General features: G+C 40.2%; 1 protein-coding gene across 7 annotated transcripts in view; it reads right to left on the reverse strand.

The window, feature by feature from the left end:
• Positions 1-16,908, reverse strand: part of plxna2 (plexin A2) — a 260,056-nt gene that overhangs the window by 90,038 nt on the left and 153,110 nt on the right. For all 7 annotated transcript variants that reach the window (XM_082519547.1, XM_082519545.1, XM_082519544.1 and 4 more), the window contains one exon: positions 3,812-3,946. In XM_082519547.1, coding sequence (XP_082375673.1) covers positions 3,812-3,946 — 135 coding nt within the window. The remainder of the gene's footprint in view (positions 1-3,811; positions 3,947-16,908) is intronic.

A 16,908-nucleotide genomic window follows, 5' to 3' on the forward strand; every position in this document is an offset into this window, starting at 1 on the left:
GGTCAAACTGGGCAAGACAAAATACATGCAAATTTGAATTCCAGGCATACTCCGGAAAACTCAAAAATATATTTGGATCACAGCTTTGCAAGAAAGGTCTTCATACGAAAAAATATGTTGTTTTACCTAACATACCAAAAAAATGAGGATAATTTTGAGCACAGTACACTGCTGTGAAAAATGAGCTCATGGCTAAGCTGATACCAGTCTATGCATTCAGCTGGTATTTCCCATATAAGACATGCCACTCAAGCTGCTTTAGCCTGTCCAGAGTTGCTGCACACCTGCAAGCTGCTTTGCAACCCACTTTCAAAAAAAACTCCTTTACATGGTATATGACTTAATGGTCATATTTATTGTCATTGGTATCAGCTCTGTTCTTGTTGCTGATCTCAGTGTTTTTTTACTTTCCATATATGCACAAGGATGAGTGGGGATGTCCTAGAACAAGCAAATACCAAAATGCAACCAAATATATATTACTGCAGATGAACATAACGTTCCTTTGCCACTGATTGAACTGTTTCCAACTGAAAGGGCCATATGGGTCACATGCACAACCTCTCTACAGACACTGTCAGATATGGTAAATGGCCTGTATTTGTATAGCGCTTTACTAGTCCCTAAGGACCCCAAAGCGCTTTACACATCCAGTCATCCACACATTCACACACTGGTGATGGCAAGTTACATTGTAGCCACAGCCACCCTGGGGCGCACTGACAGAGGCGAGGCTGCCGGACACTGGCGCCACCGGGCCCGTGGGCCACCACCAGTGGGCAACGGGTGAAGTGTCTTACCCAAGGACACAATGACTGAGACTGTCCAAGCCGGAGCTCGGCAACCTTCTGATTACAAGGCGAACTCCCAACTCTTGAGCCACGATATGACTATCAGGAGGTGTCTTTCAACATGCATGCCAACATCCCTGAAGCAATTGAGAATGTTTCAGTATGTGTGTGCGTGTCTGTCTCCTTCGATCCTCCCTAACCCCTAGAGAGGAAGACAGAAGAATCCCTACACTGAATACTAATAATATTCACCACGATCACCTCTCATTCAGATGACTAGCAGTTATGAGCTCAACATCAAAAGCTTCTTTCATCTGCAGAATAAGTGAGAATAAAGGATTTAGTAAATATGGGAAAGAGACTTTAGAATCAGTGCAAACTCTTCTTTACTTGCTCAGTCCATTGCTTCAGAGTCATCAGTTCATTGTCCAATACCTGCATCTTATGTTTATGCATGAAATTTTTATATTTCATTTAATATCAATATACATGTTTTGTTTATATATACATATCTATGCAAACCTCCTCCAAACATAGAGATGTACAGTTATATCTTTTGATTAATATACTATATAAATACTTATAAAGAGGCTTGATAAACTGTATTATTGTGGGGTCTTTACCTAAGAATATAAAGCGCTTTTGAGGCGACTGCTGCTGTGATGTAGCGCTATATAAATAAAACTGAATTGAACTGAACTTAAATAGTATAATTTGGCCTTCAATGTACATTTAGATCCATAATTATTTTGACAATAATTGTAATTTTCACTCTGGATTTTAAATCAAACTGCCAATATTGGACTGAACTGAAGACTTGAAGCTTTAATTCAAGGGGTTTAACATGAGGACTGCATTAACCTTTAGTAATTATCAAAAATTTTATATATGGTCCTAATTTTCAGAGGCCTGCATATAATTGGACATGATTGGCCGTTTCCCTTAATATATCATGAGAAATTAACCAGATAAAAGACCTGGAGTCCTAAACACTGAACTTGCATTTGGTAGCTCTTCACAAGAAATCTCAGCACAAGCTGTCAATTCAACTGTACAACATCACCATTAGTATGAAAAAACAAAAGAAACCCTAAAGAAATAGCACAAACTTTAGGAAGGGCCAAATCAACACACTGGTACATTCTGAAAAAGAGAGAAGGCAGAGCAACACCAAAAAAAGCATGTAAAATGACTAAAGTTTTCCCTTTAAATACATGAAATAAAGACAAACTTGTACCAGGATGATGGTAGGAGAGTATTTAAAAAAGGTTAAAATTAAAGAACAGCTCACGATCCATAACGTAGTCTGTCAAACATAGTGGAGGCAGTGTTATGGCATGGGCATGTACGGCTGCCAGTGGAACCAGGAGACTAGTGTTTACTGATGATGTGACTGCTGATAGAAGTAGCAGGATAAATCCTGAAGTGTACAGGGCTATATTCTGAGCTCATATTCAGCTTAATACCGCAAAACTGATCAGACAGTGCAAATGGATGATGAGCCAAAGCATATTGCAAAAGCTACCCAAGAGTTTATCAAGGGAAAGAAACTGGATATTCTTCAGTGAAGGCATAACAGCACAACATTTGATGATCTGCATGGCTTCTAGAATTTAGGCAGCCACTGATTGCAAAAGATTTTCATTCAAAATATTTCTATTTAAAATAATGTTAGCTGTCTAATTAAATTTGGGGCTCTTAAATTGAGGGACTATGTATTGTTGTAATTCCTAAATAGTTATTGCAGTACTTGTTAAACTCCTTAACTCCTTAAATTAAAGCTTAAAGCCGGCACTCCAGTCACATCTTGATTGCTTTTAGAATCCAGAATGGTAGTGTGCAGAGGCAAAATTGTGAAAACTGTGTAAATGTCTGAATATTTGTGGCGATGACTTTAGCAAGCTTTAGCAAAAAAAGATAAACTAGAATTATAATCTTGGAATATTTTTTGCTCAAAGTACTGAGCTGTTACTGGTGAAGTGATCCGACTTTGGCTTTATTGTTATTCTCACATCAGGTAGGCAGCTAGAACTGTGCAACTTTTCAAGTGTTTGTTTTTATATATATAAAAAAAAGAAAGAAAGTGTAAGTCATGTGCTGAAGGATAAAAAAATAACGTAGTACTACATTTACGGCTCCGTTTTCCCGTCTCTGAATTGGACATCATTTCAAAATTACTCTTTTACACGTTATCCATCCACCATGGATTCAACCCATAAGCTAAAGCTGGGTGTGTTAAAAGAAGAGATAAGAGGAGAGGATGGCAATCTATCACCTCACACTGACAGCCTTGCACGTTGTCTCTCTCTAGGGCTGCTACGCTGCCACGCTCCCCTGCAGCTGCTCCTCTCCTCTTCTCCTCCTGTTGTCATCTCTTTTCCAAGACACCATGTTTTCCCCTCCTTTGCATCTCCTCCCTTCTACTCTGCCCTTGTGTCCCCTTTTACCCTTGTGTCCTCGCACTTCTTCTACCTGTTTAGTATGTCAGTTGCATTGATGGTTATCAGCTGCTGCCCACCCAGACTGCAGTGCTGTGTCACTTCATTAGAAGTGTGAAAAGATGACCTTGCACTCTGTCTCCATTTTTTTTTCCTTTACTCCTAAGTCGTACACTCCTCCAGCTGTCCCTTTTCCATCATCACTTTTTCTCCCATGCTTCAAGCAGCCAGTCAACCTGCCAGTCTCTGCCCTTCTTCTCCTTCATCCACTCTCATTGTACCTTATCTTTTCCTCGTCTGTCTATTTCGTTTTCCCTGCCCTCATTGTTCTCCTTCATTATCAAATGCTGTCACAATGTCCCCTGCTGTGCCACCCTGGTTATTTATAGCTAACAGTAGGTGGTGGATTGCTGATGTTGAGAGGTGGGCCATCTTGCGCCCTGCTGGAGCTCACACATTCGCACAATATTCCTGACATTTCGAACATATGCATACAGAGACAAAGGCACATTAAAACCATCTCTTCTTATGTATGGACACTTGCGTCACATATTTTCAAGCATGCAGCTTTCAAATACCTACCTGTCTCTCAGACATGACGTAGAGGTAGTTGCGGTCAAGAGAGAAGGCCATATCCCTGAGGACAGGGCTCCCATCCTTGATAACCGAGATCGTTTCATACTGAACACCACCGTGAGGAGGCCCATCAACACGAATCTGACAAAAAACAGAACACAAACAGGTCAGATTTAGCTATTTATACCTCAGTGACAGCAGGAATAGTAAAACCAGATAAAAATGATTGACAGGAATGACAAACATGATTCATTTTTTTTGTTTTTGTTTTGAAAAACACTGAAATTATTTAGCTACTTGAAGTTTCAGTTGGAGGTGGAGATTCTCCTTGAGGATCGCTTCCACTAGAAAGAATGAATATGAATATGACATAAAAGCTTTTTTATAATTGCCAACAACTGTGCAACAAACCATAATATTTTCATAGTATGAGGTAATGTAAGTCCTCTATAAGTTCCTTGTAAGACGGGGTTATAAAAACTGTGCGGAATTATTTGTGGATATTATTAGACCTTTGTGAAACTTGAGCTGTGTTTTGGTTTTCTCTTTCCCTCAGTGAATGATGTATTTGCTCAGGAAAGCTTTGAACTTGAAGCCAAGACCACCTTACTGCAAAAGCAATGGAAAAGAATTTAAATGACTTATATTAGGCATCTGACCCAAATGGGCCAGTGCTAGCCTTCGTCATTCATTAGATCCCCTTGGCCAGACATAAACAGAACAGCAAATCTTGAGGAGCAGCATGGGTTGTCTAAACTTGAGTGGGGGTTTTCTGACGTTTCTGTGATGTCACATGTCACTAGGCCCTCCTCCAACCATGAAAGCTGATGGCTTTATCATCTGTCCATCCTTGCATGCCTCCATCCACCCAAATATTCATCTGTTTATTCAAACAATGACAGCACCAAAGAGCTGTCAGGCTCACAGAGGGGAAAGTCAAGGTCATATGTCTGTCAAAACAAGATCTACAGCGAAAGTTGGGGGGGGGGGGGTGAGAAAACGAGTGCACGCACAAACTGTTGTGTACGAATGTGTGAGCAAGACCATGTGTCAAACTGCTGGATGATCAAGTAAGAGAAATGTGATTTAAGTTCACACAAAATCCCTGGAGCTCTGCCTTCAAAGCTTGAGGGTTAGTTGGGTACACGACAGCAGGCACCACAGTTAAGGAACAAAGCTCAAAGTGGTTAAGCCTTCCATGGCTGACCTACATCTGACCTTGGCAGACTAATCCAAACATTGACAACAGGACATATGTGAAAACCATATGTAGGAGGAGAAAGGCAGGATGTGGGGGCCGTGCCAGTCTTCATCTGGTTACTGACACTGCAGTGTGGAGGGAGACCTCAGCAAATATGCTCATCCATAAAGCATGTCGGCACTGTTCTGTTCACTACTGTGTCAGTGTGGGTGTTGTGAGTGCATTTTTGTGTGTGCACCCGTAGGAGCAGTCTGTCATGCTGTGATATGTGTCCTAGCAGGCTGCCACTAGGGATCACAAGATAACCCGACCTTCCCACTGCAGGCCTGCAGTTCATCTGAATCAGATCGCTATCACACAGTCTCTCACCACTGTCCAGGGGCTTTTAAATTAACATTTGGCCAGAAAGAGACTCACATACAGATAGAGCTGGGCGATATGAGATTTTTTCATATCACGATATGTTTTTTTCATTTCAGGCGATAACGATATCTATCACGATATAAGCCAAATAACTATATTTGTAAGATTTAAATGTGCCGTTGCTCACAAGTAAAATGTGAAATAATCAGCAGCTTGTTTTTATTTAAATATTTATTTCCCATAATAAGTTCAACAGGGTAGATGTACTTAAGGAACTTGAGACTTTTTCAGATAAATAAAGGCAAATATTGCAAACTACACAAAAGGCAGCCGCTAAAGCGTTTAAGTTTCAAAATAGAACAAACGAAACAGACTAAATTGTCAATTCCACTTAGAAACAAAATATTAATTCTAAAAATAAATCTTAGTTTGTTTTACAGAAGAACAGACAAAACTGACTAACTTTTGTCAAGCTAAGCTATACAACAATCTCTCCTTGTTGTATAGCTTAGCTTTTCAAACAGTTTTAACAGTTACTTTAGTCTGACAAAAGCCGAATGACGAATTAGCGCTTCCAGTCAGAGACTGAGGCTACGTCCACACGTACACGGGTATTTTTGAAAACGGAGATTTTCCGTTTTCGTTTTAAAAATAATCCCGTCCACACATAAAGGCAGAAATGAAGGAAAACACTGCTATGAACATGCCAAAGCAGCAGGTGGCGCTAGATTCCTAGCCGTGCAGAAATGTTGGCCAATCAGAAGTCTAGAAGCCTCGGTGGGAAAAAGTAAACAAAGCTGGGGCATAGAAGCAGAACCGAGTCGTATGTGTGGAGGGACAGTAACTGTGTGTATATGTAAGCATTTAAACACTGCAGAGAGTAGAATTAACAGTATTGTAGAAATTCATTTCACCGAAACAATAACGTGGCGCACAGTGTGACGCATGCACCAGTTTATTGTATTTCCAGACTTGCTTTCGGCACAATTTACAGTGCACGCTACTCTGTTTTTTGTCAGACTTGAAATAGCCGAAATACCTTCACACTACGGAACTTCTGTGGCTCTTCCGTTCGACAATCTCTCCGGCATTGGAACCATCATCTGTTTTCTCTTCGGTCACGCTCGGTTGATTTTTCTAGTCGGCACACTCATTTCCTCCATTACGCGCTGGCTCCATTACCCGCTGGCTGCTTCCCAAACAAACACACGTGCGGCTTGGCACTTGTGCTGTACGTAACAAGTCACGCGACGTGACGCTGCGGCTGTGATTGGTTCGGCTCTGCGCTACTTAGTTTGGATTGGCTGACCTTTTTTTTTATTTTTATTTTTTTATTTTAAGAGGACAAGAGCGGCGAGGTCTATCGCGATAGCTTAATTTCTCTATCGAGTAAAAGTTATATCGCGATACATATCGTTATCGTTCTATCGCCCAGCTCTACATACAGAGATGTCTATGAGTGTGTGAGGAACAAAACCTCTACTCTCCAGACACTTTGTTAAAAGAAGAACAAACATACTAGGCCTACCAGCAACAAGACAGTAGAGCTGCTCTATTAAGGCAAAAATAGTTTTTTGTGTTTGCTTTTGTGTTTTTGTTCAATATAAAAACTACAACCATTTTACACGATCATTTTATAAGGTTGGGTGACTGGTCAAATATGTCAGGAAATGGATACATCTATTGTAGGTTGTTGTTTTCTATATTTTCTTTTCAATTGTATTTTGATTATTTAGCCTACATATTTAGTGCACTTTAAAATAAACTTGATTATTAGTGATTAGCGTATTAGGCTCAGTTGCTGAATGTGCACCTAGTCCCCCTGCTACATTCGGCACTGACAGAGAATGTGCAACTTTTTTATTTTTATTTATTTATTTAACATATTACACAGCATAATTAACACAAACAGAATGAGGTACACTGATTTTAATCAATAATAATTTTCAGCTTATCTTGTTTTTATTGTAGCTGTTGGAGCCAACATTAAAATTGAAAATAAAATTAGATTAGTTGCCCAGTCCTGTTTTAAAAAACAAAAATAATAATAATGCAAGTGCAAGACTGTTTACAGAGACATTGTATTAGTGACTGGGTACGAGGGAAGAAGATTCACTAATACTCTCTTTCTCACTCTTTGCTTCTATGTATGCTTTTCCCAAAGGCTTATAGCTCACAAAGAAAACCGAATAAACATTATTGACAAATGACACTCTCACCATCCCACTATGTAAACACAAACACATTCACATCCAGATTTTTTTTTCCCTTTTCTACAGCAACTGTAAATCTTGCAAAGACTATTATATTAACACATATGTAGACACGCTGTTAGAAAGTATAAAAAAATATGAACGTTTGTGTGAATTGGGTCAGTTAAATACAAGTACTTTCCAGAGCAGACTCACCTCTGGGTGGGCGAATGAGAGAAAAAAGAGAAAATGAAAACCCAGAGCAAGTAAATGGAGGCACCAGTGCTTAGTGGACCAAAAATAATTCTGTCAAAGACTCCCTCTCTTTACCACACTCCCACACTACTATTCCACCAGTCAACAAAATGTACCACCTGAGTAAGCGACTCTCATGCTCAAAACATCTTTTTCTCAGCATCGCTTTACTTCAACATTTAGCCTGCTCTCTCAGGTACTTAAATCTATCCCATCTTTGCGCTGTACGACCTTGCATTATTTATCAGGCCGGGTGAAAAAGCTGCAAACAAGTTGGTTTCATACCCTCAACTGCCTCACAATATTACTGCCCCTCTATTTTAAGACTGCCCATCCATGGAAACAACCCCTGATACCCCAGAGAGCTCTCCTTTGGTCTGTCCTGGCCTGACATGGTTCCCTTTTCAACACCACAGCCATTAGCTAGCCTCTCTCTATCACCAGCATTGGAGAGCTGCAACTGAGTATAGTTGAGTAAGAGGGGAAAAAGTGAAGATGGATGAGATTGTTGAAAAACAGTCTACATTCTCCCCCGGGGCCACCACGGGCAGCTTTATGTTGAAGAGAAAAAACAGCGCTGTCATGAATGATGAAAAAAATATGATCACGGTGAAAAGATGAAAACAGGCATCATAAAAACTTGAAGCACACAGATAGCTGCGATACTTGGTTTTAAAAATCCAAGCCCCTTAAAACTATCATGAGGCAATAGTTTAATTATAAAGGTGGTGGTGTATTTGGCTTGAAAACTTCAATATGCACATCTGGACTCCGCAGGTAACCAGCATCTTTTGCCATGCTGCCAGAACCTAGCAAAAACAACAGATTAAAAAACAACAACTTTTGCTTTTATTTACAGGCTTTCTGTCACAGCACCTAGTCAGCATTAAATGGGTAGCTGTTGGGGGTGGAGAGTGGGGCTGGGGTGGTTGGCCAGCAGGGAAGCCATGGCAGAGGCATCAGAGGCCTCCCCTTGTGGCTACAAGGCCCTGTGCCAGTGGGGTGCTTTTGATCAGACCATGTAAGCACCCTGAAAAAACGTTTGAAGATTGACCAAACTCCAATTCAAATTGCCCTTCTCCTTTTTTCCCTGTCCTGTTCTCTCTCTCCCTCTCTTTCTCTTGCTCTCTTTCCCTTCCTGGTCTCTCTGGTTTTGAACACTGTGCCAGACACTGAATCCCCAACTGCGAGAGTCCGTGTGAAGCAATTTGCTTGAGTGCGGAATAAATCCTGCGTAAAAAGTGCATCAAATGTGTGTTTGCAGTGTGTTGTGGATGCTGCTGTTCTACAGTAAAAGGAATTGGAAAGAACATTAAAAACAAACAAACTGCAGTTTCATCAAAAAGAAAAAATCAATATTAAATGTAATATATGCAAAATGCCAAAATGGTTTTGATTTGGTCTCAAAATACAACCGTGAAGTAACATGAGATGTAACAGTATGTTCATGTCTATAGATTGATGTCTGTTTCACAGCTTGCCCTGTTCCAAGTGTTTGTTCAACAGTAGACGCTCAATTTCTAAAGAATTTTTCTTCTTTAATGGTCCAGCTGCTAACTATTACCTGAGAACTGTTTTCTTTTTAAATATGTGTGGAAATCTTATTTTCAAAACTTAGCCTTGAGGGAGGTTAGTGTTCTGAAACAAGACAAGCATGTGTACAGCTCGTTGCCAAGACCAATACAGATCCAGAGAGTGCACATTATTTTACCACCAGATTTCAGCTAGCAGAGCAGAATGTAACCCACATATGAGAACCTTTACCAAACCACAGAGTACAACACACTAACACCTTGCATTGGGATAGAATTAAGTCATACTGTAGGTCTTCCACCTACATGTTGTACCAAAATAGTAAAACAAGAGTTGATTTCTAGGAGATTATGCTCTTATGGCTGAATCTCAAAGAGAGAGAAAGAGAGTCCCTGAATAACCTATCTGGCAGCTATCTTCTGCATCTGCGCTAATCCAGTTCAGTAGTCTTGAGTGTTGAAGTGATAGGCATTGCCTTTATCTGCTTGATCCCACACACTGGATTAGATTCTGCTAAAGTACACCACCGCACACTTTCACACGCTGTCTCAATACACAGAGATACCACAGAGGCAGCTATGTTTAGGTAAATGGCACTTGTATTCAGTTAAGGTCAAATACAGTTTAAAGTCAACCAGGAGACCTGACATAGACCACGATGGACTTTCACTAATAAAGCCCAGTTTCTCTGATAGAACCATTCTCAGTCTTGCCAAATAGCCTTGAACGTGGTGTTGAGACTACCACCTCACACCTTGGATCATATGACAATTGATAAACTGCTGAAAGCATTTTAAGCGCCAGTGATGCTTCTCATGATTTCAAAAGCTTTTGTGATAGCCAAAGGTGCTCTTATGCCATCAGGTTTTGCATTGCAAGCACACCTTTAAGAAAGAAAAAGACCTTTTCCACAAGCTCAGAATTTGTCTTTTACCTTAAAACCCCTCCAATGCATGAGAATATCAAGGAAACAGCCTTGAACTAGAAACACCAGAAAGCTACACTAAGCTCACATAAATATTTTTAGATCTGTTACACAGAAGTGGGAAAAATGGTGAGGTGTGCTGATAAGACTAACCTTCTGGGGATGGCCCACCATCCACCAGTCCAGAGTATTGAATACGGCAGTATATTTTAAAGATGCTAGAGTCCAGAAAATTATAGACAAGCTGTCCTTTTGCATCTGTGGTGTGACACACTAGGTTTAACTAACAATGTGATTGATCTCAGTCTTCCAACTCCCAAAAGCATGCTTAATGTACAAACAGCCCCTTGCCATCAAATTGAATATCACTACATATTTATTTATTGTTTTTCAACATGCATGGTTACTTAAGGAGGCTTTTTTTTTTTAACCTAAACTACAATATTTTCCAAAACATAATCAATGTAGTTTGGTGCATAAACCTAACCAAGTATGTTTTAGTGCCTCAACTTAGCTACTGACTAGTAAAATGTTGGTGCAAATGAAACGAATCAGAAAGTGTAAGTCATGGAAACAAAGTGAACAATCAAAGCCAAACAAGACACGAACCATGGCTGACAAACGTCTGATTTACTACACCACCATCTCCCAACCTCCCAACGCAGACTTTTTCCACTCTTCAAAGGAAGACTGTTATCTCCAAATCCAATACTGCCAGGTCTGGTGGTATAGATCTGATATGCCAGTAGCTTCTGACAGAACGGCAGAGTTTGACGCCCTGGGATATGTTGATATGGACACATACTAGATGAAGTCAGATGCTTTAGCCGTGAGATTGGGAATGTATCACTAAGAGTGGACTGGTGGTATGAGTAACATTCGGGAAAAAATTAATTGCCAACACACTAGGAATAAAATACCAGTAAGACACCAATTCATTCTGATTTTAAGGACATCAGTAAAACAGAGCAGCATCTTCATGATTGCAACACCTTGAGTAGTCCTTCAAGGAACACAGTCAATGAGCAGTTTTACAGCCAGACAGACACACAGCTGGTTATGTTCCACACCTTGCAGAACCCTGTGTACCAACGAGGCTCACTATGTCTATTTTCATGTTTGTCCTGGAAACCCAGCTTGAAATGTAGCAGGCTGCTATTGTATTTCTCTACTTCAGGTGGAATAGGTTCAGGCTATTCAGCTGCCTGTGTGCGAGTCTCCCCCACCCCTTTTCATCCCTCTCCTTATTCTGCACACTGGGAGAAAACATGGAGCCTCTCTCCGCCTTGATAACGCATCTAATCCATCACCAGTGTCAGGCTGAAGAATTCTGGTGTCAGTAGCGAGCGGCGTGTAGAAATGTCCTGTGTATATGTGTGAGAAGACTCCCAACAGCCCAGTATGCCATCTCTTTTGTTCCTGTTGTACAATATAAGCTCCCATAAGGCTTATGTTAGCTTGTGTCAGTTCCCATCGGAAAGACTGAGGCTGGAGAGACTACATGTTGGTGAGGAGGAAAACACAAGAAAAGGCAGGAAGAGGGTGAAGAGGAAAAGGAAAGAAAAATTATAAACAATTACAGAGTTTGGAAAAAATGTAAGCAATAAAGCAATTTTTAAAGAGGTTACATATTAGTGGAGCGGGAAGAAAATGAAAATAGACATTGGAATTAGGATAATCACAAGAGACATCACTCTTTTTGTAAGTGGAATTCCTTTCCCCTCACCTGGCTCATACAGTGGCAGTATATCAGCTAAAGTGACCCGAGCCTACAAGGGGCAATTACTTCACATTTTTGGCAGGGCACCATAAAGCCTATTGATTTGGCTCTACGCCCCATGAACAAAGCAGTTAACCCTCTCCTCGACAGCACCTTTTCTCATCTGTTTGAAAAGGAAAACAAAAGCCTGCCCAGACGCCACAACAAATCACACATGCTGACCATTCAAATGGCCATTTTTTTGCTCCCACTAAATATCAGTGAGTATCACTAGCAAACATTCTATTAAACTGACTTCCAGAGACCAATGGTGCAATTTGCCGTCTGGATAATAGCTATATCCAACACTCGTTCAATAAAGTTTTAGCTCTGCAATATTACCATCTCTCTCGGTCACATAATTCACAACCCAAAACATGATTATATCAGCACTTTCTTCTGTTTGCCCCCGAGTAAAAAAAGAAACCAGAGACCACGGCATGCATTAAGGGGTCTGTGGTGGGATGAGATCAGGCCTCAACTCTAATCAGCCCAAACACATATTAAGCACAGCAGCACAATGTCAGGCCTATATTTAGCTCCACATTAAAACACTGAACAGAGACCAGCATGCTGCTGCTGATGGACACAGTCCAGAAAGGTTCACAGAGAGCAAAAACAGAGGGATGTGGTGGGAGGGATTTTCTGCTTAGCCCTTAAAAATCTGGGTTTGCTAGTATGATGAAGCTATTGTTCCTATTTGCACATAGAAACTGTTTTTTCTAAAAACTGCATTCTGGCGATGCCAACAACTTTAAGTTGAATATATATGCAAAACATTACACGTTTACATAGCTACACATAAGCCCACACACAATTCCAAGTTACGAGCACAAAATAACAGCTACCTCTGCGCGAAACCTCATCTTCTAATAAGGAAACGTTCTCTCCAGAGATTTTTTTCTTTTAAAGATGGAGCATTGACTGATGCGATGTACGTGTCGAAAGAACAAAGAAAAGCTATACCTATTTTATGTGAGTAAATAAGCAAGGGACAAAACAATCACGAAACTATTAGATGCAGCAAACACAGCTACTGATGGTTAGACAAAAGTTATTAGAGGAATGTCAAACATACTGAACCAGAAGAAAATATCACTCTACTGCTTTCTCCCTTGGTGTACTTCAAAGTAGATCACAAAGATATTTGAATCAAGAAGTAGCTCAGAAGAGGTTCAGGTGAGGGGCAAATTAGCTGAAATCATTCCAATTTCTCCCACCGGATTTGTGAGATTTAAATGTGGGACAAGACTGCCAGGTGGATGTGATACTAGGAAATTATAGCCAGTGGGATCCGTACAACAAATGAGAATATAAAAGCACTTCAACCAAGACTATATTTTATACTTGTAATGTGTTTGAACTTGAATAATCTCCCTACATGTTTCATGGGGTGGTTTATATTACTGAGATGTACTTGGTAGTGGTAAGTGAACATGCTTTTGACGAATGCATTGTGCTGTGATAAGGCCTTGACACTCAATGCCGTCTTCATTAAGGCCATAATATTACAGGCGTTCTTTGACACATGATAGAATATTATAGATAGGCATGTAAATGAGACGAGAAGAACAGAAAAGGAAAAAGGATAAGACATAAGATTACACCTACTAACTGGATGTTATAGAAATAGTAATCTGAAATAATCATAGTTTTTGTTTATTTCTGGCACCATCCTTGATCATTATTGCACTGTGATTGCACGCAGTGTGTACTGAGAGCATTTTCCCCTCAGGCAATCTATTAAAAAATGATGTGTTTTTCTACAAGTTATTGATGATATAGTTCTCATGCCACATAAATACAACATATGATCCACAGGTTTTTTTTCCCTACATTCCCAGTTGTATACTGCACAAAAAAATAATAAAATAAGAATTACCATCATTATATTGTTGTCTTGGTATTTTTTACTGCCACTGGCTTTAAATAATCAGACATAATTTCAAAGTTTCAAAGGTGACTGTGTGGCTAAACCAGAGGTCCATCACCTTCACAGCCCATTACACCCTTCCACCCTAAATTTCAAACCATACCGCATGTAACTCTATGGAGACAGACATCACAACCTTTAACCTGTCATCTACCAACTTCCCAGCAACTCTTGAATAATTAGAGCTCCCCCTGTAAGTGGAGAGGGTAAGGACAGGGGTAAGATGAACACCACTCTGGGGACCTTTGACCTCTGCTGGCCAACAGAAACAATGCAGAAGGGGGAAGGGATAAGAACATGGGGTGGACTATGAGGGGTAAGGGTTATCCAATCAGTCCTTTTCAGCAACACAGTGATGCTACTGATGGGTTGAGGAGGGGTTGGGTGTCTGACCCTATTCAAACTATTAACAAGAAAACCAGGCCAAAACCCCTGTGCTGGACAAGGGTTGCCATAGTAACCTCTCTCCCCTTGGGCACAAGATCAGCAGGGAATCAGCCAAAACTGTGGTCTGTCTACGTAAATACATGTATATGTCCACAGATATTCTTGGATATTTTAAAAAAAGCCGTTATGTCATTAATATTGTTTCAGTCATGAGGCTCAAGTTGAACTGATTAAGAGAGTGCGGTGCTCATTTTTAGTCTCCGTCCTTCAGAGGCCTTTTGATTGTTCCCCCGCTCCCAATTAGAACATGTGGTAAGATCAGCTTTCCAGGAAATTATAGCATTCCATCAGAAACAGCCTCGAGACTGAAAACAGGATACACTGGGCAATAATTGCAGTTAATGTTAATTAGTGTTAGTAACAACAACATACTTGGAACTGGTGACACAAACATACCTTTATAGTAAAAGAAAAAATGTACATGTCCCCTCTCTAAAATATGTTCCAACAGGCATGTCTAATGCTATCTGCACATAAAACAAGATAAAGACTGTCAGGCATATTTCTTCTGTGTGAGAACAGCAGCAAACAGGGCCTTGATTCATTAGTCTGCTAATTAGAAAACACTGTAAAAAATGACTTATGGTACTGTGTTCTCAGCAATTCTATGCACATTTAAGAGATTTACAGGGAGGAACACAAACACAGCGTCAGACAGCCACAGGCTTAAAAAGACTACTGAATGCAGCTGTGTGTCTTTATTTGTATATTATACATGCAAAACAGCAACAGGCCTGAGTCTTCCTGTAGACCAAGAGATCAGAGATGCTCATCAGTAGAGACATGTGTCTGTGACAGAGGATTCCTCCTTTATCCCCCAAACACTCAGACTCAAACAAAACATCCACACACTCCTGAGTCCTCTCTTATTCCCTCGTAACTCATACACATGTTCTGAAGTGGCAGAAGAGGAAAACTGCTGTGTATGCAGAATAGGAAAGCAGCATATTCTCAGGTCAGAGTTTCTTTAAAAAAAAATGACAGAGAAAGAGAAAATGTGTATATAAGCGTGAGTTTCTGTGTGATGCCAGCACATTTTGTAGTCTATGAATCTTCACTAAAGCTCTTTAAAAATGCCCACCAATCTTGCGTCGGGATTTAATGCCTGCTTCACTCCAGAAGGAATAGAGCAGCCAGTTAAAGTATGCTAATTCAGTGGCACTAAATATACTGCTTTAAATGTCAACCTTCAATTATTACACACATACAGTGCCTCCCTTAAAACGACCACAGAATCATAAACATGCACACAAACAGCACACAAATCACTCTTGCACATGAACCTAGGGAATATAAATACTTGTACATCACAGCCACTTTATTTTATCAGTATCTGAATGAATAAAGGACATTTGTGAAAGAAGAGTATAAAAAGTAGCGGCATCAAAAAGGATTTCATTCATTTTACGGAAGATTTTGCAAGGATTAGACAGATGTACAGGAAAAGGGTGAGAAGAAAAAAGAGAGACAAAATTGCATAGTGGGAGAAGGCAGCAATGGAGCAACTCAGAGCACCAGTATAGCCACAAAAGCAGCTAGCAAACAGCCAGCACAAACCCTGACACTCCTCCGCAAACAAGGGTGACAGCACCATTAATTCTATTAACCCTATTAGTATTCCATCCTCATAGTTTCTCTGGGTCAATACACACCTCCATCACACTGCAAAGCTTTTGCTTCTCTTCAAAATGTAAAGGGAGTAGGGTTGGGTAATGGAGGGTTCAGGGATTGATGTATAAATGGGAAATGAGACAATGACACATCCTCTGCTTAGGGTGCAGTAACCACTGTGGTAACCATCCAACTCTGTTAGACCATCACTATATGGCACGATGAAGGACCTACATGTGACAGGTAAGGACTGAGGAAGAGTGAAAACTGGTACAAGGCTCTCAATTTGTCTACGTGTCACATTTTTAAAGAGTAAAGTGAAAAGGTTTTTTTCAGTTGACTCAGAGGTCACCACATTACATTTAGATACAGTGCAGCATAGATTTTCTACACTAAAAGAGTGAAATCCAACCAGTACAGAGAGGAGGAATGATAACTGCCATTCATAACTATTTCACCGTGTAACAGAAACCTAAAAATATCTTTTCAAGTGTCTTTCTTGGTAAGCATGCCAGAGAAAATCAATACTGTACCGTAGCATAATTTGAAAAAATTGAACTGATTAAAACAGAAAAAAAAACCTGACAGTCAAGACAACTGTTTCCTTTTTAGTCTGACTGACTCTTATTTTTGAGTGATTTGGAAAAGGTGGCTCATTGCCTGCCCACATTCATATACCATACAAACGATGGCGGTTTGCTGCTGCAGCCGTTAGCAGGTTGATGAGTATAAAATTATATGAATCACATGCTATGGCAATTTGAGTCATAAAATCACAACCCAGTTTAAACCTAGGAGAGATTTTGTTCGACAGCACTCTCCGCCTCCAGCATCAAAACACTAAATGAGGAATTATCCTTTGAAAGAATGGTGTTTAACACCCC

This window comes from Aulonocara stuartgranti, assembly GCF_965226115.1.
Source record: "Aulonocara stuartgranti genome assembly, chromosome: 20".
NCBI lineage: Eukaryota > Metazoa > Chordata > Actinopteri > Cichliformes > Cichlidae > Aulonocara > Aulonocara stuartgranti.